This window comes from Chanodichthys erythropterus, chromosome 13 (assembly GCF_024489055.1).
Source record: "Chanodichthys erythropterus isolate Z2021 chromosome 13, ASM2448905v1, whole genome shotgun sequence".
In the NCBI taxonomy this organism is placed as follows: Eukaryota; Metazoa; Chordata; class Actinopteri; order Cypriniformes; family Xenocyprididae; genus Chanodichthys; species Chanodichthys erythropterus.
This window is the reverse complement of record NC_090233.1, coordinates 46,856,207-46,883,097: the sequence shown is the minus strand read 5'-3', so window position 1 is coordinate 46,883,097 and position 26,891 is coordinate 46,856,207. Positions and strand designations below refer to the sequence as shown.

The window sequence follows — 26,891 nt, the reverse complement described above, 5'->3', positions numbered from 1 at the left end:
ATGAAAAAAATCAGTTTTTCAATATTGTTACATTATGATGAGACTCCACTTAGAAAATGGACAAAATTCATCCTCAAAATCAACATTTTTGAAAAACTTATTTTTTTTCAGTACAAAAAAAATGCTAAACTTTGACAAAGTATTTTTTATTATCATAATTGTGATTTCATAATATTTAGATATAAATCCAACTGAAAAATACTTATGAAAAGATGTCTTTCAGTCAGTCAAATAGCACATAGCAAATAGTGGAGCTCTGCAGCCATCTACTGGTAAAAGTGTTTTTTTTTTTTTACTTTTAAAACTGCATTTTCCAAAAGAGGGGCAAAAATCTTACACTAAACCATGTCAAATTATCCATGTTATCCCCATGAATGAAAGTTAGACATGTGGGTCTTTTAAAAAATGATTTTTACATAATAAGCTGTTTTTGTATAAAAAAAATAAAATAATTATTTATATAAATTTAAAAGATATGACAAATCCTCCAAAAACTGCACAAATATGAAGTAAAAACATTAATAAACAACTATTTTGTTACAATATATCACATTTTGTTGCCTGGGGTCTGTGAAGACCCTGAGTGTGACCCTTTTTTTTACACTAACATAAAAACAATATTTTTTTTTTTTTTTTTTTTTTTTTTTTTAGATCAAGAAAGTGTTAACAACTGTACAAAGTTTCATGTGATTTGGACAAAGAGAACTTTTTTTTTATTATTATTTGAGCAAACGTCATTTGGGGTCTGTGCAGACCCCAAAGACCCTATAAGGGTTAAAACCTTTTGCACTTTTGTCAAATAAGTCCTTTCTAAAAAATTTATTACATATTATTTACAATATTTTTAGTGTTTCGTGACTTGCATATTGATATATAAATAAACATTCATTTTTATAGTTATGCTGTTTTAAATTACAACCTTTTAGTAATTTATGTAAACAATAGTTAACTGATCAGCATTGGATGAAGTGCCTTATATTCATAATGCTCGTTATTGACTTAATAAAAATGTTTTTCAATCATATGGTCCTATTGTTCTTTGAGAATCCAACATGTAGGCCCAGTATCACAGACAGGGCTGAGGCTAAGCCAGGATTATGTCTTATTTTAATTAGGGCATTTAAGTAGCTTTTATAAACACATCCTAGTAAAAAACATTACTAGTATCCATCTTGAGACAAAACAATGGCTCTGACAGTGGAAGTTACTTTCAATTAAAACAGCTCAAACGTGCATTTTAGTCTAGGATTAGCTTAAGCCTTGTCTAAGAAATGGGGTTTATATCCCTAAATTGTCACATTAACATTTAATAGATGCCATCATAAAACCATTTTATTATATAAAATTTTGTATATGTATTTTTTTACATATACAATATTTATGCTAAATTTTAAAGCAATAAGTATTCATTTAATGTGCATTAATTAGTAATTAACAGTAAAACATTTTTCTGTTTTCTGGTGAAGGCTCGATGGGACCTTTATTATGAAGCGTAAATGAAGATGACGCACTATTGACGCGCGCTTCGTGTTTGGATACGCATGACGTTCTATGAACGTAGAATAGTTTTATCGGCAGAATTATTCTTAACAGCTTAACTAAGTTTATATAAATTAGGGTGATATTTGAGGTCATTCATTAGAAGCAACAACCTAGAGTTATGTTGTATTAAGTGTAAATATAGTTCAGAGACCTCAAGCGCACTGTGTGAACATGCTGCTGCTGTACAGGTAGATTTGAGTGAGACATTCAGAAGCGCGAGCAATGAAGCTACAGGATCCAGCAGGTGTTATTATTGTGTTTGTGTTATAGAAGAGCAGCAATGCTGAAGCCCACAGCAGCTAATGCATTAAAGGAAAGCTAATGTAAGTACCTGCACAGACGGACAATTAGGTATTTTGTTGCTGTGTGCATTTCATGTTGCCAGATAATCATAAACTATATATTCTGCTTCGTGTTAATGCTTTAGTATTTCTTAATTTAGGTTTATTTATTTTATATTGAATATAGAGGGGTGTTTTAGGCATTTCTTTAAAAGAGTTATTGTTTATTACTACAACATTACAGTTGAGCAAATGAAATGAAAATAAAGTAGGTACTGAATCAAATTTACTCACCTAAACGTCTATTAAACAAAAACACTGAGTCAATGTCAAAATAACAAAGTAAACTTTCTATCAAGAGTCTTTTTAAACCAGCCTCTTAGATGTTCTCAGTGTAAGTTCTTGAGATGTAAAATTGAGGATTGGCTTTTCAGGTTTCATCTTGTCTAAAATGGCATCTGATGACTTGCTTGCGAAGAGGGAAAAAATCCAGAGGGAGATTTTGGCTCTTGAGAGTTCTCTGGGAGCAGACAACAGCATCATAGACCTACTGTCATCTGACAGCGGTGAGTCACTGTAGGGATGCCCACTTACTCTGTGTATTTGGGCATCCTATCACATCCTATCTAGGATGACTTGGATAAAGTTGGTTTTATATTCGCACATTCGGACTTCTGATAAATTCAGACATTCCAATAAATGTGCAATACATTAATGTTTGCGAATTTTAAGCAGCGACATGATATTGACAACCAACGATTGTCAACTTACAACATTTTTCACAGTCGTTAAAAATAGGCAAGTATTGTTTTAATGGCATATTTACTTGAATGTCCACTGAAGGTCTGATGTAGTGTGATTAACTAGGCTATTGAATACGGATGTCCGAATGTGCGAATATAAAACCAACTTTACCCAAGTTCTAGAATGGTCATGGAAAATCATTTGGCAAGTTGGGAGCTGTGTTTTGACTTGTGCTCTGTGTTAATGTAATATTATGTTTCCATGACAGATGATGAATCCGATGACAGTGGACCTGCGATTGAAGCATTGGTAAGAATCTAGAAAGTTAATATAATGCACCATAGAAATTAAATGTTTTTTTTTTTTGTTTTTAATAATTTCTTATATATTTGTAACTCTCTCTCAAAGCCTGATGACTTGGAGACAGAGCGGCTGCGGATTCAGAGGGAGATTGAGGAGTTAGAGAATACACTTGGTGCTAATGCAGCACTCGCTGGCGTATTGGAGGGTAAATAATATTAATTGACAGATTGACAGTGATTTTCATCAGCTTAAAAAATTTACTTTTACATTCTCCATGGAAACTTTCTCTGAAATAAGTGGTTTGTTGCTTTTAAATATTTGATGCGTAATCTGAAAGGTTCATGGTATGTCATTAAAGGGTCTGCTGTTTGAGTTATTTAATTGTTTTGTTTTGTTTTTGTTCTTCTTTTGGGAAACAGACAGTGAACATGGATCTGATTCTGTGAGTTACCCTTTTGCTTCCTTTATACATGCTTATGCTGCCAATTTTTGTTTTTAATATTTTCTATTTTCCTTATATGTATGTATATATATATATATATATATATATATATATATATATATATATATATATATATATATTATACTTTTAAAATTGTTCTACCTCCATTAGAGTGATGAAGACAGTGATGATGATGATCAGTTGGATCTCCCGCAAAATGTGGAGACTTGCCTGCAAATGAATTTGGTCTATCAGGAGGTGCTAAAAGAGAAACTATCTGAGCTGGAACAGCTCCTCAAAGAGAATCGACAGCAGCAGGTTAAAAACAAACATCTGGGCTGTAGTTCATTGAAACAGAGTTTTCATGCCACTCAATTGCATGAGTTAAATTACACTATAACCATTTTAAAGCTGACTGTATCTCCACAGAAAGAGGTTGAGGCCCAGCTCTCTGGCCCGAGCACTTCTGTCTCCTCTGTACTAGGACTTCCCCCTCAGAAACTCTATCTTGGATACTTCATGAAGCCTTACTTCAAAGACAAACTCACCGGTCTGGTATGTTATGAAACTAATACTGGAAATCTGTACGTTTTTGTGGTGTCTGTGAAATCATGCATTTTAGAGTCATTGAAATTGAAATATTTATTCATTTCTTTTTATTTGCCTCCAGGGCCCCCCAGCAAATCCAGAAACGAAAGAGAGGCTGAGTCATGGTACCAGACCCATTGATGAGCTGAAAATAAGAAGATGTATGTTTTAAGACATTGTGCTTGCTTCTTGTTATATGCTTCTAGATATATATAGATTAAAAAAAATCGTGGTTATCTCTTTTCAGGGGAGGGTTGGCAGAAGACTTTGCTGACTAACGGAGTCGCCAAAGACATTCTGAAAAGGATGCTACAACCCAAACTATCCAAGTGAGTTCCAGAAAAAGACAAAGTTGACATAAATATCTGGTTATTGTTGCACTTTCTGTTCAGTTTGGATTAAAAAAAAGTTTTTTTTCTTTTAGAAATGGAAGTTTGCTATTATCGTAATTTTTTGGATGTGTATTTTAACTATATTACATTTAGCGAGCCTACAATGGTCTGTGTTTTCATAGGCTGGACTATTTGAGTGCCAAGATGTCTAGAGCTGGGGATGAGGAAAAAGAGCAGTTGAAAAAACAAATGGAATTAATTGAGAAAGATATTGAAGAAATAAGGTAAAAACATTTTAAGTTTCTTGTCTCATAAACGATGTTCTGTCAGATTGTACCTACACTTCCATTCAAATGTTTAAGAACAGTAAGATCTTTTAATATATATATATATATATATATATATATATATATTTTTTTTTTTTTTTGAACTTCCTATTCATCAAATATACTGGGGAAAAAGTGTAGTTTCAAAAAAAAAAATAAGCAGTGCAACTGTTTTCAACACTGATAAGAGTATTTTTCTTGAGCAGCAAATCACCATATTAGAATGTTTGTTTTCTGAAAGATCATGTGCCACTGAAGACTGCTGAAAATCCACCTTTCCCATCATATGAAACATTTTCAAAAACAATAAAAAAAATTCAAAAGCAATAAAAAAAAAAATTACAGACTCCAAACAATTGAACGTTAGTGTACTTGTTGTGCAATAAAATGTGTAATCAAACCTAATAATGTCGCCTTAGCACCCTGAAAGATGATCAGCTGGTGGGGAATCGCCATGATGATCATGACTGGGAGAAAATATCAAATATTGACGTAAGTTATGTAGTAGTTTTACTGATATGCAGCCAAATAAATTGTGTACTATCTTCTAACATCAGTTTCTCATTTTAAAAGTATGAAAGGACTTGTTTCTGTGTGATAGTTTGAAGGTTTGCGACAGGCTGAGGATTTGAAAAGGTTCTGGCAGAACTATTTGCACCCCTCCATTAACAAGTCTGTGTGGAAACAGGATGAGATTGATAAACTGAAAGGAATTGTAGAAGAATACAATTGCTGCCATTGGGACAAAATTGCAGAGGCTCTTGGGGTAAGGATAGATTCATGCACTTTCCGAATAGATGCTTATATGCATAATATTCTGTTTGGTTTTTAATATTTAACATCATGTGTAACAACACAACCTACTACTCATTTATTGCCTTTGACATATATATATATATATATATATATATATATATATATATATATATATATATATATATATATATATATATATATATATATATATGTATATGTCTTGTTTTCTTTTGCTTTCCAGACGAACAGAACAGCTTTCATGTGCTTCCAGACTTATCAGCGCTACATTTCAAAGACCTTCAAAAGGAAAGAGTGGACACCGGAAGAAGACCAGATCCTCAGAGACCTTGTTGAGAAAATGAGAATCGGCAACTTCATTCCTTACATACAGAGTGAGACAGTTGGGTCTTCTTGAGCTGTTGTACCGGATGTGGTGTATTTGTTTCTGAAACAGATCATTGTGACTCTGAAATCAGATTGGATTACTTGCATTCAAATTAAAATATGTGATGTATAATGTAGACGTAATTCTTCTAAAAAAAAAAAAAAAAAAAAAATAGTAGAAAACCAGTAAGGGAACTATGAGGAATTCATTCTCAAATTATGTGTTCTTGCATACACCTGCACTTTTTAAAAATATCTTATTTTACAGTTTGTTTTAAATGCAGGAATGTGACTTTTTTGGTTTAATTGACTGTTTGCTCTTTTGGAAACAAGAATGTATCATAGGAGCCATATATTTGTAATATTTATTATCTCCATAGTGTCGTATTTCATGCCTGGTCGTGATGGATCACAGCTGTCATATCGCTGGACGTCTGTTCTGGATCCCTCTATAAAGAAAGGTCCCTGGTCTAAAGAGGAGGACCAGGTATGGAGCATAATTTTTTAATTTGTTTCGTTTAATAGTATATGAAAAGTATAGAATTTGATTTGAGTAATTTCCCGGTCTGGATAAGTATTGGGGGGAAAAACGGTTTCCAGAACTATTCAGTTTTCTAAATTATAAAATTAAGAATTTCTAAAAAAAAAAATTAAAAAATTATCATACAAGCAGAGAGTTTTCATGGCAAAAGATTATTGATCCTTTAGTAATTGTCATACACGATGGAATGTATTCAAGGCACACATTTTCATTACGCAAAACTGTTTGTCTTTACCATAAGCAAGTCTCTTTTGAACCGAATGTGCATGAGATGCTCAAACCAGCAACAGATAAAGGAGAAACAATCATCTAAATCCGATTGTACTTTGCTGTTTGGTGATCGTGCAACATCAAACCACATTTACAGTATCAAACTGGTGTGTCAGAGGTGATTATATACTGTACAGGTTATTAAGCATTGTAGGCTCATGTAAGCGCATGTTACCACTTTGAGAAAACTAGTGAAAAAAAAAAAGAAGAAAAAATTTAAAATACATGTTAAATGTGGTCTGAAATATGTACAGGTTTGGAAATTTGAGTCTGGAAATTTAAAATGTGTTGGAGCCCGGTTTAATAAATGACAAACAGAAGCTTTTGTAGCATATCCCATCACAGTTTTAATATCTGTTGCAGTCACACATGCATGTTTTTTGATGTTTCTTAAAGGTCCCGTTCTTTGTGATCCCATGTTTCAAACTTTAGTTAGTGTGTAATGTTGTTGTTAGAGTATAAATAAAATCTGGAAAATTTTAAAGCTCAAAGTTCAATGCCAAGCGAGATATTTTATTGAACAGAAGTCGCCTACATCGAACGGCCAGTTTGGACTACATCCCTCTACTTCCTTCTTTAATGATGTCACTAAAACAGTTTTTTGACTAACCTCCGCCCACAGGAATACACAAGAGTTGCGTTTGTAGAGTGTGTTTGTCGCCATGTCGTCGAAATGCTGTTATTTTCATCCCGCAGTCCAATCACCGGGTCTGATTCCGGCTCAAATTGATAGGGTAAAATTAAAGACATGTTTACAGTAACACTGAGCGTGTGCATCTCCACGTTATGGTAAGAGGCGTGACCTTTCCTTAAACTGCTGTCGAATCACAACCATGATCACAACACAGGAACCGCTGGCACAATCAGAACTCGTTACGTATTTCTGAAGGAGGGACTTCATAGAACAAGGAAGTCATCAGCCCGTTTTTATGACAGTGGAAACAGAAGTATACAGATAAGTAAATTATGTGAAAAATACTGTGTTTTTTTTACACGCGAAACATGAACACATGTTATATTGCACACTATAAACACAATCAAAGCTTCAAAAAACCACGAAAAACGGGACCTTTAACTTGCTAGAATTACATGACCACATGTTCACTAATTTGACTAACTTCTCTCATATCAGTTATTGCGGAATGCTGTCGCAAAATATGGCCCTAAAGAATGGGGGAAAATCAAAATGGAAGTGCCAGGCAGGACCGACGGTGCTTGTCGTGACAGGTATGACTCGTTTCAGATAAAGGTAAATTTATGCTCTGCAGCCAATGTTTAAAATAACGTGCCTGAAATCAGTCTTGCCAAATGGACTATACAAATAAATAAATGTGAACTAGTGCTGGTTATTGATATGTAAATATTAATAATTTTGTATCTTAGGTATTTGGATTGTCTTCAGGAGAATGTGAAAAAGGGGCCTTGGAGCGAAGAGGAGGTAGAACTACTAAAAAAATTGGTTGAGAAATATGGTGTTGGTAAGTGATGTCCCTCTTATAATTTTTTTTTTTTTTTTTTTTTTTTTCACATTTGGTATATATACACTACCGTTCAAAAGTTTGAGTAACGAATAACATCAAGGCTAGGTCAAGATGACTTATCATGACTAATTTAAATCATTTAAATTTTGTTTTTAATCAAATGAATATGGAGCTCTAACCACATGTATTGCTTTTTTGGTAGACCAAAATGTATCCATAATGTAGCCTAATGACTCTATATTGTCTTTGTCTTTATCTATTGTGTATCATAATTTTCCAGGCAAGTGGAGTAAGATTGCGTCAGAGATCCCAAACCGGGTTGACTGCCAGTGCCTGAACAAGTGGAAATTACTGACAAAAGCTGTAAGTTCATTGTTCAGTCTCGTAGCTTTCAAAAGAAGATTAAATATCATAAATAATCATATACACTGTTTTTTTTTTTTTTTTAAGTGTCAAAATAAAGGCATAAAAAGAGAAAGGAAGCCAACAACAATACAACAAAAAGCAAAAAGACGAAAAGTTTTGAGAAAAAAAAATAAAAAAGAGATGGGAACCTCCTCCAGCTCTGAGGATGAAAAAAAGTTAAAGTATATGGACAGTGATGCTGAACCAGACGTGCCCTTAGTTGAAGCAATGGAAATGCCACAAAAGGACTATGTACAGACAGATATGAAGAAATGGATACCTGCAAATGCAAACTTACTGGTTGTTTCTCAAGAAACTCTCAGGACGGTATGGGTCCGTCTTCCCACCAATGAGGAGGAGCTACAGTATGCCACTAAAGAATCAGAATTAGGCCGCAATCGATCAGAGAAGAGCAAGTGTTCGAAAGTCAGGCCCATTTTGGTGCGCAACACCGTTCTGAACCGCTTCGGAAACATTGAAAGAACTTATGTGGGTATGAATCCTGTTGTCCTGCAAAGCCAGGTAAGATGTTTTCTTTCTTCATTCTCTTTTCTTGTCAGATCAGTGCAGATTTATATGTTCTGCCATTTTTCTTTAAATTAATTTAATTTCATGCATGCAGACTGACGATGAGAAGGCCATGATCAAGGTGGCAGAGAGTGATATTCGATTCTTCGTGCAGTGCAAGGGAACATCTGTAATAAAGGTGTGGTTAACAGAGATGATGCTAGATCTACATTTATAGTAAATAACATAAGGCCATTACATTATTAAAATTTGTTTGAACATAATGGAAAATGGTCGCCACTTGGCAAAAACTAATTAGATTTTAAAACTATAGCCTTATTCGGACTTGAGACTGTATACATTTATTTGCTCTGCTGTACAGAAAGGAAGATATTTGGAAGAATGTTTGTATCCAACAGATCCTTTTAAAGGGTCAGTTCACCCAAAAATAAAAATTCTGTCATTTATTACTCACCCTCATGCCGTTCCACACCAGTAAGACCTTCGTTCATCTTCGGAACACAAATTAAGATATTTTAGTTGAAATCCGATGGCTCAGTGAGGCCTCCATAGCCAGCAATGAAATTTCCTCTCTCAAGATCCATTAATGTACTAAAAACATATTTAAATCAGGTCATGTGAGCACAGCGGTTCAATATTAATATTATAAAGCGACGAGAATATTTTTGGTGCTCCAAAAAAAAAAAAAAAAAAACCGACTTATTTAGTGATGGCCGATTTCAAAACACTGCTTCATGAAGATTCGGAACACAAATGAATCAGTGTATCGAATCACGATTCGGATCGTGTGTCAAACTGCCAAACGGCTGAAATGACATGACTTTGGCGCTCCGAACAACAGATTCGACACGCTGATTCATTTATGCTCCGATGCTTCATGAAGCAGTGTTTTGAAATCGGCCATCACTATATGTCGTTATTTTGGGGTTTTTTGCAGCACCAAAAATATTCTCGTCGCTTTATAATATTAATATTGAACAACTGTACTCACATGAACTGATTTAAATATGTTTTTAGTACCTTTTATGGATCTCGAAAGAGGAAATGTCATTGCTCCCTATGGAGGCCTCACGGAGCCATCGGATTTCAACTAAAATATCTTAATTTGTGTTCCGAAGATTAACGAAGGTCTTACGAGTAATAAATGACATTATTTTCATTTTTGGAACTAACACTTTAAGGCAGCATATTCTCTTTATAATCATACTTCATATTTTTTAAGTAACATTTGGAAAATATATTTACTTACTAAAAATTGATATACTTGATATTGGTAATATGTTTTTCTTTTCAAAAGAACGTAAAAAGTCCAGCAAATAAAAAGAAAGTCCAGGAAAATCCAGGAAATATTAAAAAAAGAAGGCTGGTTCAGGACATGCTCAGCCTTAAAAATGACCTCCTGAAAGCTATCACCCCATGGATTGGTAATGTGATCATGCCTCTCCCAGTGAAAGAAAATACACTTTGCAAAGGTACAGACCCTTGTTTGACTTCTGACAAAACACCTAAAAATATGTAGTGTAGTTATAAGTAGGCCTGCATGGAGCTTGCACAAAAAATAAATTTGTATTCCTTAATCAAATTTGCACTTCTTCTGAAACAACTTGTGTCAGGCACAGTACTGGATAACGATACCATTACTTAAAGTGATGTTGAAGCAATGTTTTAGCAACTTCAGATATCATATCAGAAGTTTAGCTTTTATTTAGCTTCACTACGGATATGTCTCATTTTGGAACTAAAATGTGAACCACAATTTACATTGACTTTAAGTTTATAGTGTTCTTATAATGTTCAGATTCCAAGTGGGCCTAGTTATAAGCGAATAGTTTAATGCATATGTTTTTGTTGTCAATAATTAATCAATAATCACTTTACAGGTGATATTGTTGGAAAAAAAGCAGAAGACATCCCTCTTCCTAAGACATCAATGCTTATATTTTTTATCAAAGTAAGCCTAACATCTTTGTCAACATTTATGATGAAATAAAAGAAACGAAGATTACAGTGTTTCACATAGTTTTGTGTTATGTCTGAAAACAGGCTTTTCACATAGATGTCATGGGTTGCAGAAATGTCATTGAAATTCAGCAAGAGAAAGGCATTAAGGTATTTATCAATCCAGCATCTTGCGTTTATTAGTGTAGTTGTCATACTGTGTTATAGGGATGCCCTCGGATTTTCTAGTCGACTAATAGTCCTTCGTTTAAGCCATTAGTCGACTAGTAGTCACACATTTATGATATTAATTTAATTACTTAAATATTTACTTGTGGGTGGCATTGGAAAATAGGATTGCCAATTCCTGTGGAGTTTAGATGACTATTAGGGGGCAGCCATATATATAATTTATTTATTTATTTATATATATTTTTTTTTTTTTTTTGAAATAAAGAAATTAATATCTAGTAGGTTCTATCAGTGTTGTCAGTTGTTTTCTCCTGTCTCCTTTTTCCAGGAGCCTGTTTCTGTATGTAACCCGACAACAGGTATCTCCATTTATATTTATCCATTTTAAATTTTTTAAATAAAATAGCAAAAATACACACATCCAAAGAGCTCTGGTTATTTCTGTCAAAACGTGCATAATGTTAATGTGTCTTTCCTAAGTTTATTTAGGTCCTCCTAAAACAGTGGCAGTGATGCTTCAGGAAGGAAAGAAGAAAGCTGAACACAAGAAACCTGCAGAACCTCCTCAACATCCACCTCCCCTGCAGCCAGTTCATCATCTTAACCCTCCCCAGCTGCCAGTCAGGCAAATGATGCCCCTTGCTTTGATTCATCCCAACAATCTTGTCATTACACAGCCAAACATACAGGAGGCAGTGAAACCTTTAATGCCTAAAGGACAGAAAGTATCACTACTACTACAGTCACCTCCACAAGCTATGTCACCGATTCCTCCACCGGTAATAAAAGGGACACCTCCTGCGCAACCCATTACAACCTCAATGTCCACATCACCAAGTGAAGAGGACTCCGACTGCGTCAGATCTACGAAACGCATCCGCAAACCTACTGAGAAAGTCCAAGCCCTAATGGAAGACTCAAAAGCTAAAAGTAGCAAAAAAGTGTCACAGAAACAAAAAAAGAGCAAACACGCTGTTCAGACTGTTACATTGCAGACGCAGCCTTTAAACTGGATTCTTACCCCCACTGGTTTGGTACAAATAACTGGCCCACTTTCTGCTAATATCCCAAGCAACCAGACACTGATTGTGCCAAACAGTTCCCCCCTAAATAACAGTACTTGTCCATTTACCTCAACCAATTTATACCCATTATCATCTGCCCCTATTGTTGCTGCTGCTTCTGTCAGTCCAGCCCTTATAAGTTCTTCTGTCTCAGATGCCACCAGCTATACCCAAAAGACTTCCTCCTCTATGAACATTAGCCCCAGAGGTAATAATTCAGGCATCCAGATGCCTCTTTCAACTACTAGTTTAGTACAGAACCAAAGTATGCCACATAGTGTTCAGGGGTTGTCCCAAGCACCTACCAATGTTGACCAGAAAAGTTCTAATGTTGAAGCTACAAAGAACTCATCAGACTCCTCCTCTGATGAAGCGATTGTAAGGCAATATAAATCATCTCCATCAACTGTTCCCAGTTCATCTCATGCTGTTTTCAGTGTTATTCCAGTTCCCTTGACTGTGCAAACTTTGACTAGTGGACCAACAAATGAAGTGGCAAAGCCTTGTGGTGTTTCTGAAAATGGCTTGTTTCCTGTGAAAACTAGTCAGCTGCCAACCATCATCCAACAGAACAGTTTACCCTTCACAATATTGAGCCCCGTTTGTGCTCCTGGAAGACCTCTCCAACCTCTGGGAGCACTTCAGTTTGCAGCCTCATCCCCTCAGGTTGTAGCTTCATCACTTTATGTTGTTGCTCCATCACCTCCTGTTGCTGCATCACCTAGTGTAGTTGCTCCACCGCCTCGTGTTGTAGCTCAGTCGCCTCGTGTTGTAGCTTCACCGTCTCGTGTTGTAGCTCAGTCGGCTCATGTTGTAGCTCCATTACCTAGTGTTGTTGCTCCATCACCTTGTGTAGTTGCTCCATCACCTGGTGTTGTTGCTCCACCGCCTCGTGTTGTAGGTCCATCACCTACAGTTGTTGCTCAATCACCTTGTGTAGATGCTCCACCGCCTCGTGTTATAGCTCCACCGCCTCCTGTTGTAACTCAGTCGCCTCGTGTTGTAGCTCCATCACCTAGTGTTGTAGCTCCACTGCCTCGTGTTGTAGCTCCACCGCCTCGTGTTGTAGCTCCACCGCCTCGTGTTGTAGCTCCACCGCCTCGTGTTGTAGCTCCACCGCCTCATGTTGTAGCTCAGTCGCCTCGTGTTGTAGCTCCATCACCTAGTGTTGTTGCTCCATCGCCTAGTGTTGTTGCTCCATCGCCTAGTGTTGTTGCTCCATCGCCTAGTGTTGTTGCTCCATCGCCTCGTGTAGTTGCTCCACCGCCTCGTGTAGTTGCTCCACCACCTTGTGTTGTAGCTCCACCGCCTTGTGCTGTAGCTCAATCACCTCGTTTTGTAGCTCCATCACCTAGTGTAGTTGCTCCATCACCTCGTGTTGTAGCTCCATCGGTAGTACCTCAAATCACAACTTTAAATGAACCATTGATCCCTATTTCTGATGTTCCCTCTGATGGTGTGAGCTTCGATCCTCACTTGATATTTCCTGAGCAGTCATCTGAAGTAGATGACTGGATAAATGGGAAAGGTGGAATACCGATACCTCATCTAGAGATGTCTTTGCCTTACCTTCCACCATCTGCTGCCAGCATGAAAACACTGACTTGTTTGCTCAAAGCTAAACAATCTCTGCTTACATCTGCAGTGAAAAAACTGCCAGTTGAGTATCAAAATGGCATGGGAGAAGAAGCTCAAGTAGCTGCCATCCGTAAAATGATTGCAGAAAGGTTTGCCTCAAATCCAGCGTACCTGCTTTTCAAGGCTCGTTTCTTGTCATGCTTTACATTACCAGCCATTTTGGCCACTATAAACCCATCTGAGAAATGTCAGTCAGATAACACTAGTGATGAAGATGACGACTTGCATTTACTACAGAGGAAAAAAAGTGTTAAGCCTGCAGTAAGTTGCGCTTAACATTGAAGTAACGTTTGTTTGTTTGTTTTTAGTATATTTTGCTAATGTATTTTTTCTCTTTCAGAGGATTGAGCTTAACATGAATGAAAACGAAGCATCAGCAAAACAGTTCTCAGGAATCCGTACAAAAAGGCAAAAGAGTCGGCGTCAAGTTACATAAGATTCATCAGTTGTTTAATGTCCATACCATGCTATAGCAGTGAAGTGCTAATGGCTTTAGATTCTGTTCAATCTAACGTTATTATTAGTTTAAGGGACCAGTATGTGTTCATTGTACTGATTTATTTTACTCCATCCATATGTTTTGTTGTAAGAACATGCGTCCTGGCAATTTTCTTTGGGGATAAAAGACTTTGCACTGAATTATTGTAAGTTATTCTTAAAATATTTTATACTTTTGTTTTGTTGCCGTTGTTTTTTGAATAAATTATTTGGAATTGTGAAATGTCTTGTCATTTATGTTTTTGTATTAGTCTATTAAACTAGTGTTTATAGTTTTTATCCTTTTATATTATTTGATCGTAATGTGCAACTTATGTAATCAAAAAGCGACATTTTTGATAAATCGTAAATTTATCATATGATGTTTTGGTATGTTCAATACCACTTGATAAAAGTATGGTATTTCTAGAGTTCTTTAAGGGGCACACAGTAGTTCTCTTAAAAAAAAAAAATAGTTTTAAAAAAATGTTTAAGTTCATGTACACTCACGTGAGATGAATTCCTGTCAGTATCCTGATAAAAGGTGTTGTATTTTGTGTGAGCTGGAAGCCTCACAGATGCTGCCAAGTTAAGATCATAGAGACACTTAACACTGAATAAATAATTCATAGATGACTGTCAATTCTTTAGAAAATGTCTTTAGTTTATGTACTGTACTCATTCTGCAACCATACACTACAAGAAGTACATTTCAACACAACAGTTTATTGTGAAATAGAGGGAAATTATAAAAAAAACAATGCACTGACAACTGGAAAAGGGGAACTTCTGCCACCGCAGTGCTCAGTGAACTTCATTTCCTATTTGAGTTTAGAGACCAGCCAAATGTGTAACGTGCATTTGGCTATAAAGCTTCCTATCAGACAACTCTTGTCAAGCCAACAGAGAGCTAGTGTCAGTCATGTCTGATGGCACAGGAGTTTTGGAGGTTGAAGATGATGATGAGTGCTGGGCACGGCTGGAAGACTACAGAATGCTTCTCATCAAGACCATTGAGCCCTCAAGGATAACGCCTTATCTGAGACAGTGTAAGGTGCTGAGTAGCGAGGACGAGGAACAGATCTACAATGACCCCAGTTTGATTATCAGACGCCGAAAAGTTGGTAAGATGTGTCAGACCACCTAAAGTAATGTTTTGTAAACATTAAATATGCTACAAAATGCTGACAGGCATATTTACTGTAAAATTCAGCTTTTTATCTTATTTTCTAAGCATATACTCTTATCTTAACACCTCAGGTTTCTAGATATTCATATAGAGTTTAGGAATGACTATTTTTATTTGCTTGTAGGGGTGCTGCTGGACATATTACAAAGAACTGGCCTGAAAGGATATGAGGCATTTCTAGAGAGTTTGGAGCTAGACTACCCAGATGTGTACCGTAAAATCACTGGCAAAGAGCCTGCTAGGGTCTTCTCCGTACTAATTGGTAAGTTGTAATTTTTTTAAAATGTATTATGTCATGTAAAATATACTTTAGTCACATATTTTATGCAAAATGATAATTGCTGTGATAACTGTTATCATCATCGGCCAAAGGAGAATAGACTTTGTTAAATATTGCCAGGATATTTCTCTGAAGGTACTCCAAGGAGTCCTTAATAGGGTAGGATATATAAAACATATGGAATTTCTTATTTGCTTATATTTACATACGATTTTTAATCATTAAATAATTTCAAAATTTATGTCTAAAGATTTTTTTAAGCTTTTAAGCAACATCACAACTGTTGATCTGAACATCAGCACCGTTGTGATTCGCCGTTGGCACTATTCCACAAAAAAAATTCAAACCAACAGCACAATTGCAAGTGTGCTATTGCTTTTGCTTTTATACATTAAATATATTAAACACACGATTTCCAGTTACTTTGTGTATTTTTGCACCGGCAAATATATAATTATGAACATATTAAACCGACGCATCTCTAAGCAACACACTGTGGCATTTGATTCCTGAGTAAATCAGAATTTATGAATGATTTGGTTGAATAAATGATTCAACGACTCACTCATAAAGACGGTAGGGCCCTGTCCCAAATAGCACACTTCATAGCACTTTCGGTCTTGTGGACTTACAATGGCTGCCACGTGCGTGTGTCTATAAAGTCCATGACACCGTAGGGTGTCCCATTTGTCAATTTTAGGACTCAGAAGGGTGCTCGCGAGTGCCCCTTTGCGGTCAATATGCACCCTTGATGCACACTTTTGCTGAGCCCGCACTGGTGCGAGCTCCACAGCAGGCATCTTCCCGACAGTCAAAGACACATTACGTCACTAAAGTGCAGATTCATAGGAAGACCGTGAGTGATAGGTGTATTGCATTACCACGAGAGCAGTTAGAGTGTCATTTTGGTGTCATACACTGATTGGTCTGCGCAGTGCTGCTTCAAGTCAAACACACATAGTGGCTACATCTGAATAGGCATACATCCATACTATATAATATGTGAAAAGAGTAAAATGTCTGAATTCACAGTATTCATAAAAGAGTAGGCAAACAGTACCCAGTACTTCCAGTGAGATTCTGATGTGCGCATCTGATGGACACTTTACTATCTCATGAGGCCACAGGAGAGGAGTGAAACGACGTCACTGTAGGTCATGTGACAGTAACATGACCAATGTAGTATGCCTGGATTACATTAATTTTCATACTATATAGAACATACTTCTTATCAGTTACGAACTAATTCAAACAAACTCAGAACATACTATGTGATTTTAGATGCAGCCATTCACATTCATTCATTCCTGAATGAATCACTGTTTTGAAGAAATCCGTTGAATGGATGATTCAATGACTCACCCATGAAAAATAGTCATTTGTCGCCACGTAGAGGTGTAATAATTTAAACTGCAGAAAGAGTCACTGAAAATTCCCCACCACTAATGCTAAGTCTGTCCGGAAAGCACACAGATGCAGTGTGATTATACAAACAGTAAAATCTCCCCGTAAGGTTAGAGCGACGCTTGTCAGTCAAATTTGAGTAGCCTATACCAAAACTAACTGTTTTATAACATGCAGTACTGTTAGTATTCTAAATGAATTAATACAAAGTGTTAGAGGAAAATACTAGCTTTTTAAACTGACTCACTTGACTATATGAATGGTCCTTATGAAAACCTCTGGTTTATATAACTCTCTCTGTCCACCCAGACACTGCTGGGGAATGTGGCCTCACTCAGTTCCTCATGAGTGAGGTGGGTCGCCTACAGAAGCTCGCACAGGATGAACGGAGGGCACGTCACGAACTGTCTGCACAGGTAGCGGAGCATCTAGACAGCATCCGCCAGCTGCAGCTGCGGGAGAGCGAGCTTCACAAACAGCAAGACCGTGTGCAACGCATCCGAGAGGAGCGTGAGCGCATATGCGAGGAAGCGCGTAAACTGAGAGACGAAAATTACCGACTGATGCACGATCTGACCAGACTGAGCGAGGAGAAGAACAGTGCTCTCATGTGTAATAGAGACCTCCAACTCGAGGTGATCAATCATTCCATTAGGATTCAGGAAAGCATGTCAGGAACATGTTCAGGTCATAGGTCAACACAAAATGTAAAGATAGAAATAAGAAATTTAATGCATTTATTTATTTGCATTTATGGTTATAAGCATAATGTTCATGTTGGAAGTTGAAAGATGAAGAAAGTAGCCTATTAGATTAGATATTAGACATTGTTTTTCTATTTAATTTGACCTTTTCTCTCTTTGTATTTATTTCCCCCCATTTTGGTCATTCCAATAAGATTGAGAAATTGAAACACAGCTTAATGAATGCAGAAAGTGACTCAAAAATCCAACGGAAAAAGACAGTAACTTTAAAAAATGCCATGGAGCAGAGGCCGAGTCCAGAGATGATCTGGCAGATGCAGAGAGAAAATGATCTTCTTACAGCACGTATACAAGAACTTGAAAGTGCTTCCAAGGTAAATCAGCCTCACTTATCAGACTACACTAATCAAAATATGAGTAAGGATGACTGCACACACAATACATTCATACAGGTCCGAACTCTGGAGCACGAAAAGCTTGATTCACAGTCATTAGAGGATTTCAAGCAACAAAGTCAGGCACAATACCAGGAGCTGTTGAATGATCTTTACAATCTAAAGAGAAATCTACATGACGCAGAAGAGTTGCGTGATAAGGTAGCCTTTGATTAATACATTCAGATTTGACATGAAGTGAATTTTACTTTAAATTAATACTTTTTTCTACTAAATTTAAGTATCGAGAAGAGAAGGATGAGTTGGAACTGAAGTGCGTAATGCTAAGAAAAGATTCCAAAATGTATCGCGATCGAATGGAAGACATTCTGAAGCAGCTGGAAGAGGTGATCAAAGAAAGAGACAAGGTATCAAACCTTTATCTTTGCATGATAGAGCATATAGCAACATCATGTTGTAATGTTTGGCCTAGCCTACACTGGCAGCACTAATTTAGCTGTTTCACAAAATGGGCACCAGAATTTAGAGGGTTTCACAAGAAGCACCGAATTAACATTGTGAGTTTTGGGCACACGTCGCTTAAAGTGACTTTGAGAGTGTCAGATGATTCCTTCCTAAATTGCGATGTACCAGCAAAGGAGTTTCCTTGACAATAAAGTACAAACAGGTAAGACTGTTGAAAATACAAGATTTATATAAATTGGGAGTTTGTCATCTGACCAATAGTTGGAGATACTGTTTACTTATACAGCCTCTTACTATAAATTTAAGGAAGACAAGGAACTGTAATGAAAAAGATAGACCAGAATAACTATCCTCTATTAAATGAATACCATGAATTAATAATGAAGTAAAGTACATAAGATTTTTGAATGCAGATGATAGAGTAGGGTGTTACTAATGGCATTTTTACATATCTTATGGAAACTGTTGTTTTCTCTGGACTAATAAGGTGAAGAACCTTATTCTGACTCTAACAAATAAACTGATATCAGCTATACAAAATCTAATGCAAATTAGAAAATCATATACCGACAATACACACTAATGACAAGGTGTCTTGAAAGAAGTTTAGTAAAGTGATGTTTACATAATGATGAGTCCAGTGACAGCAATGTCTTCCAATCCCTGAAGAGAAGATTCTGAAGTTGGTGCAGAGGGTCCTCAAAATGGGGGAGCACAAGCTTGGTCATTGTTAATGTTTCTGTTTTCGAACTCCCAGAAATTCCATTCTTGCAGAACTTCCTTATTTCTCAGTTTAGAGCGTCGGAGTCTTTTCCATGAGTTCAAGTTTGAGAGTTTCAGTTACACTTTATTTACTACATGTACTTACTATAGAGTTACAGTTATGGTTAGGGTTTGGTTTAGGGTTACTTACTAGTTACTATTAGAGGTGTAACAATATATCGTGTAACAATATATCGCAATGCAAAAATGCAACAATATGTATCTTGGATAGTGACAATATGTATTGTGTATAGTTCACCCAAAATGAAAATTAATATGTGAGAAAAAATAGCGTCAGTTTTACATTGAACTATATAATGTTGGAATATTTATGGTTCCTGAGAATGCCAGTCTTGTGTTACCAGTAAAAAGTGGCCTACATTATTTTAAATATATCTAGTCAATGACAGTGTATTCATAATTTTTCTGTATTTTCAGCTTCAAAATCATGAATATTTTTATTGTGGTATCAACATTGTCCTGTGCATTGGGTTACCAGCACAAAGGCCAAGCCTATTCATTTCCACCCCCCAAATTTTGCATTTTAATCAACAGTTAATTTTTGTTAACCTTTTACCTTTTTTTCTTTTTCTAGTTATTTACCTATAGCGACTAATGAATTGAAAGTCTCGCACATTCACAGAAAATAGCTTGCTTTTGCGTTGTAAAATAAGATGGATATTTTATGGCCATTTTACATTATATGAACGCCAATCTCTGTTCAGTTTCATTATATGTGCCTGTTCTATGCATTTCATTAACTGCTACAATTGTGTGGCACTGCCCATTTGATAGGCTATTTGTACAAGAGAGGAGTACCATTTGGAGAACTCAAAAAATCTCCAAGACAAGGACCAGTACCGCAAACAGATCCGGGAGATGGGAGAACGTTATGATGAACTTCAAGTCCAGTTGTTTCGAACTCAAGGAGATGTTCTTGCTCTTCAAGCAAAACTTCGCAAACAGAAAAACCCAATTCAAGTGGTATGTACGCTTGAAAACCATTACATGTTTGAATGGAACATTAGTTTGGCTTCATGTTGTGTCACTCTGATGTAGGCACATTATCTATACTCACAAAATGTATGAGCACTGGGATACAGTTTATAGTGAATAGTAAGCTAGTTATGATTTGTTTTATTCCTCAGAACTCAGAAGAAAGCTCTTTGCTCAGCTCATTTGAGGTAATTTTGAATAACTTTCTCTTAAACCAATTTATATGCAAAAACCCTTCAGAATTCACTGCTGATACAAAGAACATATTATATTAGTCATCAACAAGGTTGTTTACTTTTTATCCACAGATGAAAAGTCAGACTAGCGAGGAGGAGTCCAAAGAGAGGGGTGAAAAGGGTAACGTTCTCTGATTTTCTCTATCAGATCTCATGCCCAGAAATAGATTGTTCTCATTTTTTAAGCATTGTTCCTTTTTTCTCACACAGATATGAGTGAAGAGTCACTGAGCCTAACATCTGGCGAGTACAATGTACCTGTAGGTATCTTTGTTGTGAATGTTTATGCATTCATTGTATAAAATGAAAGTGGCTTCATTTTTTATTTGCATTTTTCATGCTTGCAGTCGTGTCTGTTTTCTGAGAGGAAGTTCTCTGAGGAGGACATATCAAGTAACTGCAGACTTAAAGGAAAATGTAATTTCCATTATAGGAGGTTGTTGTTTTTTTTTTTATTATTCTTTCAAAACCACAATTTAACCATTTAATTTTACTATTGAATTTAACCATTAAAGTACTATGTTTCAGATCTTAATTAAACTGAGTGATATGTTCCTAAGCAATACTCCTAATGTGTTCTTGTACAGGAAACGTGCTTTAAGAACAAAAAAAATCACTGACAAAGAGAATGTGCAGTCCATCCTGGACAACACTACCGAGAGTGATACAGATGGGATGTGACATACAGCTTTGGACAAGAAGAAATGTGGCCTTCTTAGAAAGCATATTAAAGGGTTCATGTTATTTTATAATGTTTCTTGAGGTGCACTTATATAGTTAATATGATTTTTACCTCAAAAAAGTCATAATTTAGAAATAAATAGCTATTTTCTACCCTGGTTTTAGCCCTCTGATTTGAACACTCTGTTTGAAGGGGCGTGTCTGCCGTGAGACTTCAGTGTAAACACCCACTGCTATGATTGGCTGACATCTTTGCAATTGAAATAAGTATTGCATGTGGAATCCTCTCGAATACTTTCACTACATTTTTATTATTACAGCTGTTAAAAATAACAAATTGTGAAAAGTGTTGATTACTGCATTATATTTAGATCTACTCCCATCTCACGGAAGGTTGCAGTGATGAAGTAAAAAGTTCTTTAAGGTAAAAATACTAGAGTTGCATCCCAAGCGATGTACTATACACTATGTACTTATGCACTATGTACTCATCCATGTAGTGCGTGAATTGTATACGGTTATTTTGTCATTAAACAATGGAGTCTGATACCCTCTCCCCTCTCCTCAGTTGAGTGCATGAAGTGTCCAACATTCCACACTTTGTTTTTTCTGTTACTTTAGCGCATCATCCAGGTATTTAAAGTGTACTTTTTCTTTTTGGAATTTTCAGTGTGAACACACTACTTGAACTATTTCTAACTATAACTTTCTAACTATAACTAGTATACCTGACAACTTAGAAGAACTCGATGCTGCAACAGAAACTATTGGCTCTCTCTTTTCCAGCACATTAGATGCGGTCGCTCCTTTACGTCTAAAGAAGATTAAGGAAACTAATCCAACGCCGTGGTATGATGAGCACACTCGGGCTCTAAAACGAGCTGTTAGAAAAGCTGAACGTAGTTGGAAGAAAACAAAACTAGAAGTTTTTCGCCTTTCGTGGAAAGAAAAAATGATTGAGTACAGAACAGCCATAAGAAATGCTAGATCTACTTATTTTTCAAATCTCTTAATAGAAAACAAACATAATCCTAGGTATTTATTTGACACAGTGGCTAAATTAACTAGAAACAGAGATTCAACTGCTGACGTTTCCATAGAGCACAGCAGTAATGACTTTATGAACTTCTTTACTTGCAAGATTGATAATATTAGAGAGAAAATTATAAACATGCAACCGTCTACAGTTTCTCTTCAGACAGTGCACTGTAGTGTCCCTGAGGTAAAACTAGAATCATTCGCCGCTATAGGAGAGGAAGAATTATCTAAACTTATCAAATCATCAAAATCAACGACATGTATGTTAGACCCAATGCCGACTAAACTACTGAAAGAAATGCTTCCAGAGGTCGTAGGTCCACTTCTTGATATAATTAATTCATCTTTAACACTAGGACACGTGCCAAAAACCTTTAAGCAGGCTATTATCAAACCTCTTATTAAAAAACCTCAACTAGATCCGAGAGATTTAGTAAATTACAGGCCAATCTCGAATCTACCTTTTCTGTCAAAGATACTAGAAAAGGCAGTTTCAACACAACTGTGTTCCTTTTTAGAAAGAAATGGAATCTGTGAGGATTTCCAGTCAGGATTTAGACCATACCATAGTACTGAGACTGCTCTCGTTAGAGTTACAAACGATCTACTCCTATCATCCGATCGTGGCTGTATTTCTCTATTAGTGTTATTAGATCTCAGTGCTGCTTTTGACACTATCGATCATAACATTCTTTTAAAAAGACTTGAAAACTATATTGGCATTAGTGGAATTGCTTTGGCATGGTTCAAATCATACTTATCTGACCGTTATCAGTCTGTGGTAGTTAATGAAGAGATGTCGTATCGATCACAGGTTAAATATGGGGTACCACAAGGCTCAGTATTAGGACCGTTGCTTTTCACTCTGTACATGCTGCCCTTAGGAGAGATAATTAGGAAGCATGGTGTTAGTTTTCACTGCTACGCTGACGATACTCAGCTCTATATTTCCTCGCGCCCTGACGAAACCTACAAATTCACAAAACTAACAGAATGCATAGCTGACATTAAAAACTGGATGACAAGAAATTTCTTATTATTAAATTCAGAAAAAACTGATTTCCTAATCTTTGGACCAAAAACTTCCTCACGAAAAAACCTTGAATACTCTCTAACACTTGACGGGTGCTCCATTAAACCTTCGTCCTCAGTTAGGAACCTGGGTGTGCTCTTTGATACCAATCTTTCATTTGAAAGTCATGTTTCTAGTATCTGTAAAACCGCCTTCTTCCATCTAAAAAATATATCTAAATTACGACATATGCTCTCAATGACAAATGCGGAACAGTTGGTTCATGCATTCATGACCTCAAGACTAGATTACTGTAACGCTCTACTGGGTGGTTGTTCTGCTCGGCTTTTAAACAAACTACAGTTGGTTCAAAATGCGGCAGCTAGAGTTCTTACTAGAACCAGAAAGTATGACCATATTAGCCCAGTTCTGTCAACATTACATTGGCTCCCTATTAAACATTGTATAGATTTTAAAATCTTGCTACTTACTTATAAAGCTCTAAATGGTTTAGCTCCCCAGTACCTAAGTGAGCTCTTAATGCATTATAGTCCTTCACGTTTATTGCGATCTCAGAATTTAGGCCAGTTGATAATACCCAGAATATCAAAATCAACTGAAGGCGGCAGATCATTTTCCTATTTAGCACCTAAACTCTGGAACAATCTTCCTAGCATTGTTCGGGAAGCAGACACACTCTGTCAGTTTAAATCTAGACTAAAAACACATCTCTTTGCTCTTGCATACACATAACACATTATCAATACATTAACATTTTTCAAATCCGTTAAAGGATTGTTACGCTGCAATAATTAGGTCGGCCGGAACCGAGAACATTTCCTATAACACTAGATATACCTGTACATCAGAACAAGAATGGCATCTACGCTAATATCTGTCTCTCTGCTTATCCTGAGGTTTGCCGGGTGCTGGATCCAGGCCGTATCCAGGTCAGATGGAGAACCTGCGTCTGGACCTGACTACAACGTAGCCCAGGATCCCCGTATCCGCTTACATATATTTATATATAATCGATTTTTAATCTCTATAATAAAAATGTACAATTCAGATTTTGATCTCCATATACATTTACATATATATATCTTCCAAGGGTTTTTTTCCCTCCTAGGACTTTTTTCCCAGTGCTAGCACGCCGGGTTTTTCTCCTAGGGGGTTTTTTCCACCCCTGGAAGTCAGCCGACATTGGCTTAATGTAGCACCATCTTGTATATGTTACATATTACCACGCTTGTTTGTACAGTTTTAACCACTTCCCTTTTTTTCTGTGCTTCTAATATGTAAAGCTGCTTTGAAACAATTACCAATTGTAAAAGCGCTATATAAATAAATTTGACTTGACTTGACTTGACTATTTATACTTAAAAACGTCATTGAATAGTATAAGTACGCGAATTGGGATGCACTTTAGGATTATTCATTATGAATTTAACTGTCATTACCGGTTTAAAAATTAAATACAGTATGTTACAGTTTGCGGGGTCCTTGCTGGTTGCAGAACAGTTGGTACAGCCTGATCTTTGAGCAAAGGTTTTTGGGCAAAGCCAGTATCGTATTGTGACTTGTTCTCAAAACAGTCGCTGGTAACATGTACAGTACAAACAGGCAAGTTAGCACTGACGTGAAAAATAAACTGAATCAATTTTTCTCTGACATCGGTATCCTTCGGCAGCTTATGCAAAGTTGATGCTTTTCCACCGCCAGGAACAGCACAGCGTCTGTCTGGTATCACAGTTTTATTATTATTACAATCATAACATACACAACTACTTTAGATCCACTTGCTGCTCATCGACTGAACACCATTGGGTGGGGACAACGATGCAGTGGTGTAAAAGTAGCCATTGTTGTTTTGCTCCAGAGGCTGTCATATGCAAATTATTGTGCCCCTGTGACGTCATGCCACCTCAGATCCAAACAAAGCTTTTTTACAGCTTGATTATACAGTGCACAGCATAAATGAGTACACCCCCCTCTGAAACTTCTGAAAGTCAGCAATTACTCAATTGCATAGAAGACATCTTAGGGTTCTTTAGAGATATAATGTTCCAGCAAGTCTGCTTAATCAATTATCAAAGAAGCATGTCAAAATTATTCAGGAAAATAAGATTTTCTTATCAAGGTGATAAAATGTTGTGTAGCAAAAACGAGTACACCCTAATAAAATGAAAAAAAAAAAAAAAAAATCTGGTGTAAGTTTAAGGCAATGTTTGATCAACAGGTTAGTATGTTGAACCAAAACATTAAAAGAGAAGTAATTTCTTGACCATTAAAATTGTTATATAGCCCACTGAATCATTCTCAGACTTAATGCTGACAACAATGGAAGCACTTGGGAGAGAACTGTCAGGAGACTTATTTCTTAGCACAAAAGAGGACAGTGGTACAAGAGGATTACCAAATCATTGTTTTTAAGTGTGAAAATACAGCAAAAGTAACACAGAAATTCAAAAACAATGGACTTGTGACAAGGCCCCAGAAATAATCCTTCATTTTAAGCTTTCATTTAGTGATGAGGGATTTTTTTGCTAGACAAAGAGCAGGAGAAATACCAAGCGAGAATCTCAGAGCCAGCAAAAGCTATGAAAAGAGAGACTGTTTATCTCACAGAGTAAGATGCAGCCTGCAGAAATGACATGCATGGTTGTTGTTCTCCCTGGAGCTACCTACTGTAGCCAAAGTACAATAAAGTCAGTTAGCCATTTCCAAAGCCCATATTTACAAAATATAGATTCTGGGAATCCATACTCAAATCAATCATTTTGGATCTAACAGCATCCAAAATGTTATGGTGTTGCTAGAGGAAGAGTACAGTGAGAAGTGCCTGGTTCCCACAGTAAAGTTCAGAGGTAGTAAAGCTCTTATATAGGGATGTATGAGTGCTGAAGGTATGAGGGAGTTGTGCTTAATCAGTGTTGTCATGAATTCCCACACTACTGTGTAATTTAATACACAAACTTGAAACAGAAGATGTTACCCTTTCCTCATTCCCTGCATTGTTGGGTATTTTTTCAACATGACAATGAGGATATGCATTCTCCCAAGCTGAAAAACCTTCTGTGGACATGTATTGCACTCAATCTTAACACTCTTGAGCGCCTGTGTGGGATTCCTCTCCCCATTAAAGATCAGGACATTTAAGGAGCTCATCATCCAGGAGTTAAACAGGACAGATGTGACAATTTGTCATGAACTTGTACACTCCGTGCCAAGAAGGGTCAGAGCAGTATATTCAAAATTATGGAGGGCATACTAAGTGCTTGAATATTATACATTTGTTGAATTAAATCTAGGGTGTACTCATTTCGGCAATCCTTAATTTAAACAAAATTGGCTAATTTACTTATTTTATTGCTATTAATGACATATATTTCTCAGTTTTTATTATGTATATGTTTAATACATTTTAGTTTTGCCATCTTTCCATGAATTGTATTAGTGATCATAAAGAAAATACATATTTTGCATTTGTTCAGAGG

General features: G+C 36.4%; 2 protein-coding genes across 6 annotated transcripts; both read left to right on the top strand.

The window, feature by feature from the left end:
• The first annotated feature begins 1,532 nt into the window (after positions 1-1,532).
• Positions 1,533-14,453, top strand: snapc4 (small nuclear RNA activating complex, polypeptide 4). Of its 2 annotated transcripts, XM_067407147.1 has the most exons (26): positions 1,533-1,730; positions 1,813-1,865; positions 2,258-2,389; positions 2,836-2,876; positions 2,976-3,075; positions 3,290-3,312; positions 3,484-3,630; positions 3,742-3,867; positions 3,983-4,061; positions 4,148-4,229; positions 4,415-4,516; positions 4,978-5,050; positions 5,160-5,324; positions 5,556-5,706; positions 6,079-6,185; positions 7,642-7,736; positions 7,893-7,987; positions 8,271-8,353; positions 8,441-8,917; positions 9,018-9,101; positions 10,221-10,395; positions 10,804-10,874; positions 10,967-11,032; positions 11,382-11,412; positions 11,534-14,016; positions 14,096-14,453. In XM_067407147.1, exons 3-26 carry the CDS (start codon positions 2,275-2,277, stop codon positions 14,189-14,191), a joined length of 5,067 nt encoding a protein of 1,688 aa, XP_067263248.1. In that variant the 5' UTR covers positions 1,533-1,730; positions 1,813-1,865; positions 2,258-2,274; the 3' UTR covers positions 14,192-14,453. The 2 variants fall into 2 exon arrangements, with proteins under 2 accessions (XP_067263248.1, XP_067263247.1); XM_067407146.1 differs by having other exon boundaries at positions 1,533-1,865.
• A 573-nt stretch (positions 14,454-15,026) lies between these two features.
• card9 (caspase recruitment domain family, member 9) lies at positions 15,027-22,775 on the top strand. 4 transcript variants are annotated; one of them, XM_067407940.1, is made up of 12 exons: positions 15,027-15,356; positions 15,546-15,683; positions 17,415-17,740; positions 18,004-18,183; positions 18,262-18,405; positions 18,486-18,590; positions 20,227-20,415; positions 20,580-20,615; positions 20,736-20,784; positions 20,874-20,923; positions 21,011-21,099; positions 21,251-22,771. In XM_067407940.1, the coding sequence occupies exons 1-12, from the start codon at positions 15,155-15,157 to the stop codon at positions 21,342-21,344; spliced, it is 1,602 nt and encodes a 533-aa protein (XP_067264041.1). In that variant the 5' UTR covers positions 15,027-15,154; the 3' UTR covers positions 21,345-22,771. The 4 variants fall into 4 exon arrangements, with proteins under 4 accessions (XP_067264041.1, XP_067264040.1, XP_067264042.1 ...); XM_067407939.1 differs by having other exon boundaries at positions 15,028-15,356; positions 18,486-18,611; positions 21,251-22,744; XM_067407941.1 differs by having other exon boundaries at positions 15,140-15,356; positions 18,486-18,611; positions 21,011-21,080; positions 21,251-22,775.
• The last annotated feature ends 4,116 nt before the right edge of the window (positions 22,776-26,891 follow it).

Bases quoted from the DNA above. Each gene is read 5' to 3' on its own strand.
- snapc4 (XM_067407147.1), top strand. From the start codon at position 2,275: ATGGCATCTGATGACTTGCTTGCGAAGAGGGAAAAAATCCAGAGGGAG. The intron at 3,868-3,982 runs GTATGTTATGAA...ATTTGCCTCCAG, and splicing joins AAGACAAACTCACCGGTCTG to GGCCCCCCAGCAAATCCAGA. The intron at 14,017-14,095 runs GTAAGTTGCGCT...TTTCTCTTTCAG, and splicing joins AAAAAAGTGTTAAGCCTGCA to AGGATTGAGCTTAACATGAA.
- card9 (XM_067407939.1), top strand. From the start codon at position 15,155: ATGTCTGATGGCACAGGAGTTTTGGAGGTTGAAGATGATGATGAGTGC. The intron at 18,406-18,485 runs GTAGCCTTTGAT...ACTAAATTTAAG, and splicing joins CAGAAGAGTTGCGTGATAAG to TATCGAGAAGAGAAGGATGA. The intron at 21,100-21,250 runs GTTGTTGTTTTT...GTTCTTGTACAG, and splicing joins TGTAATTTCCATTATAGGAG to GAAACGTGCTTTAAGAACAA.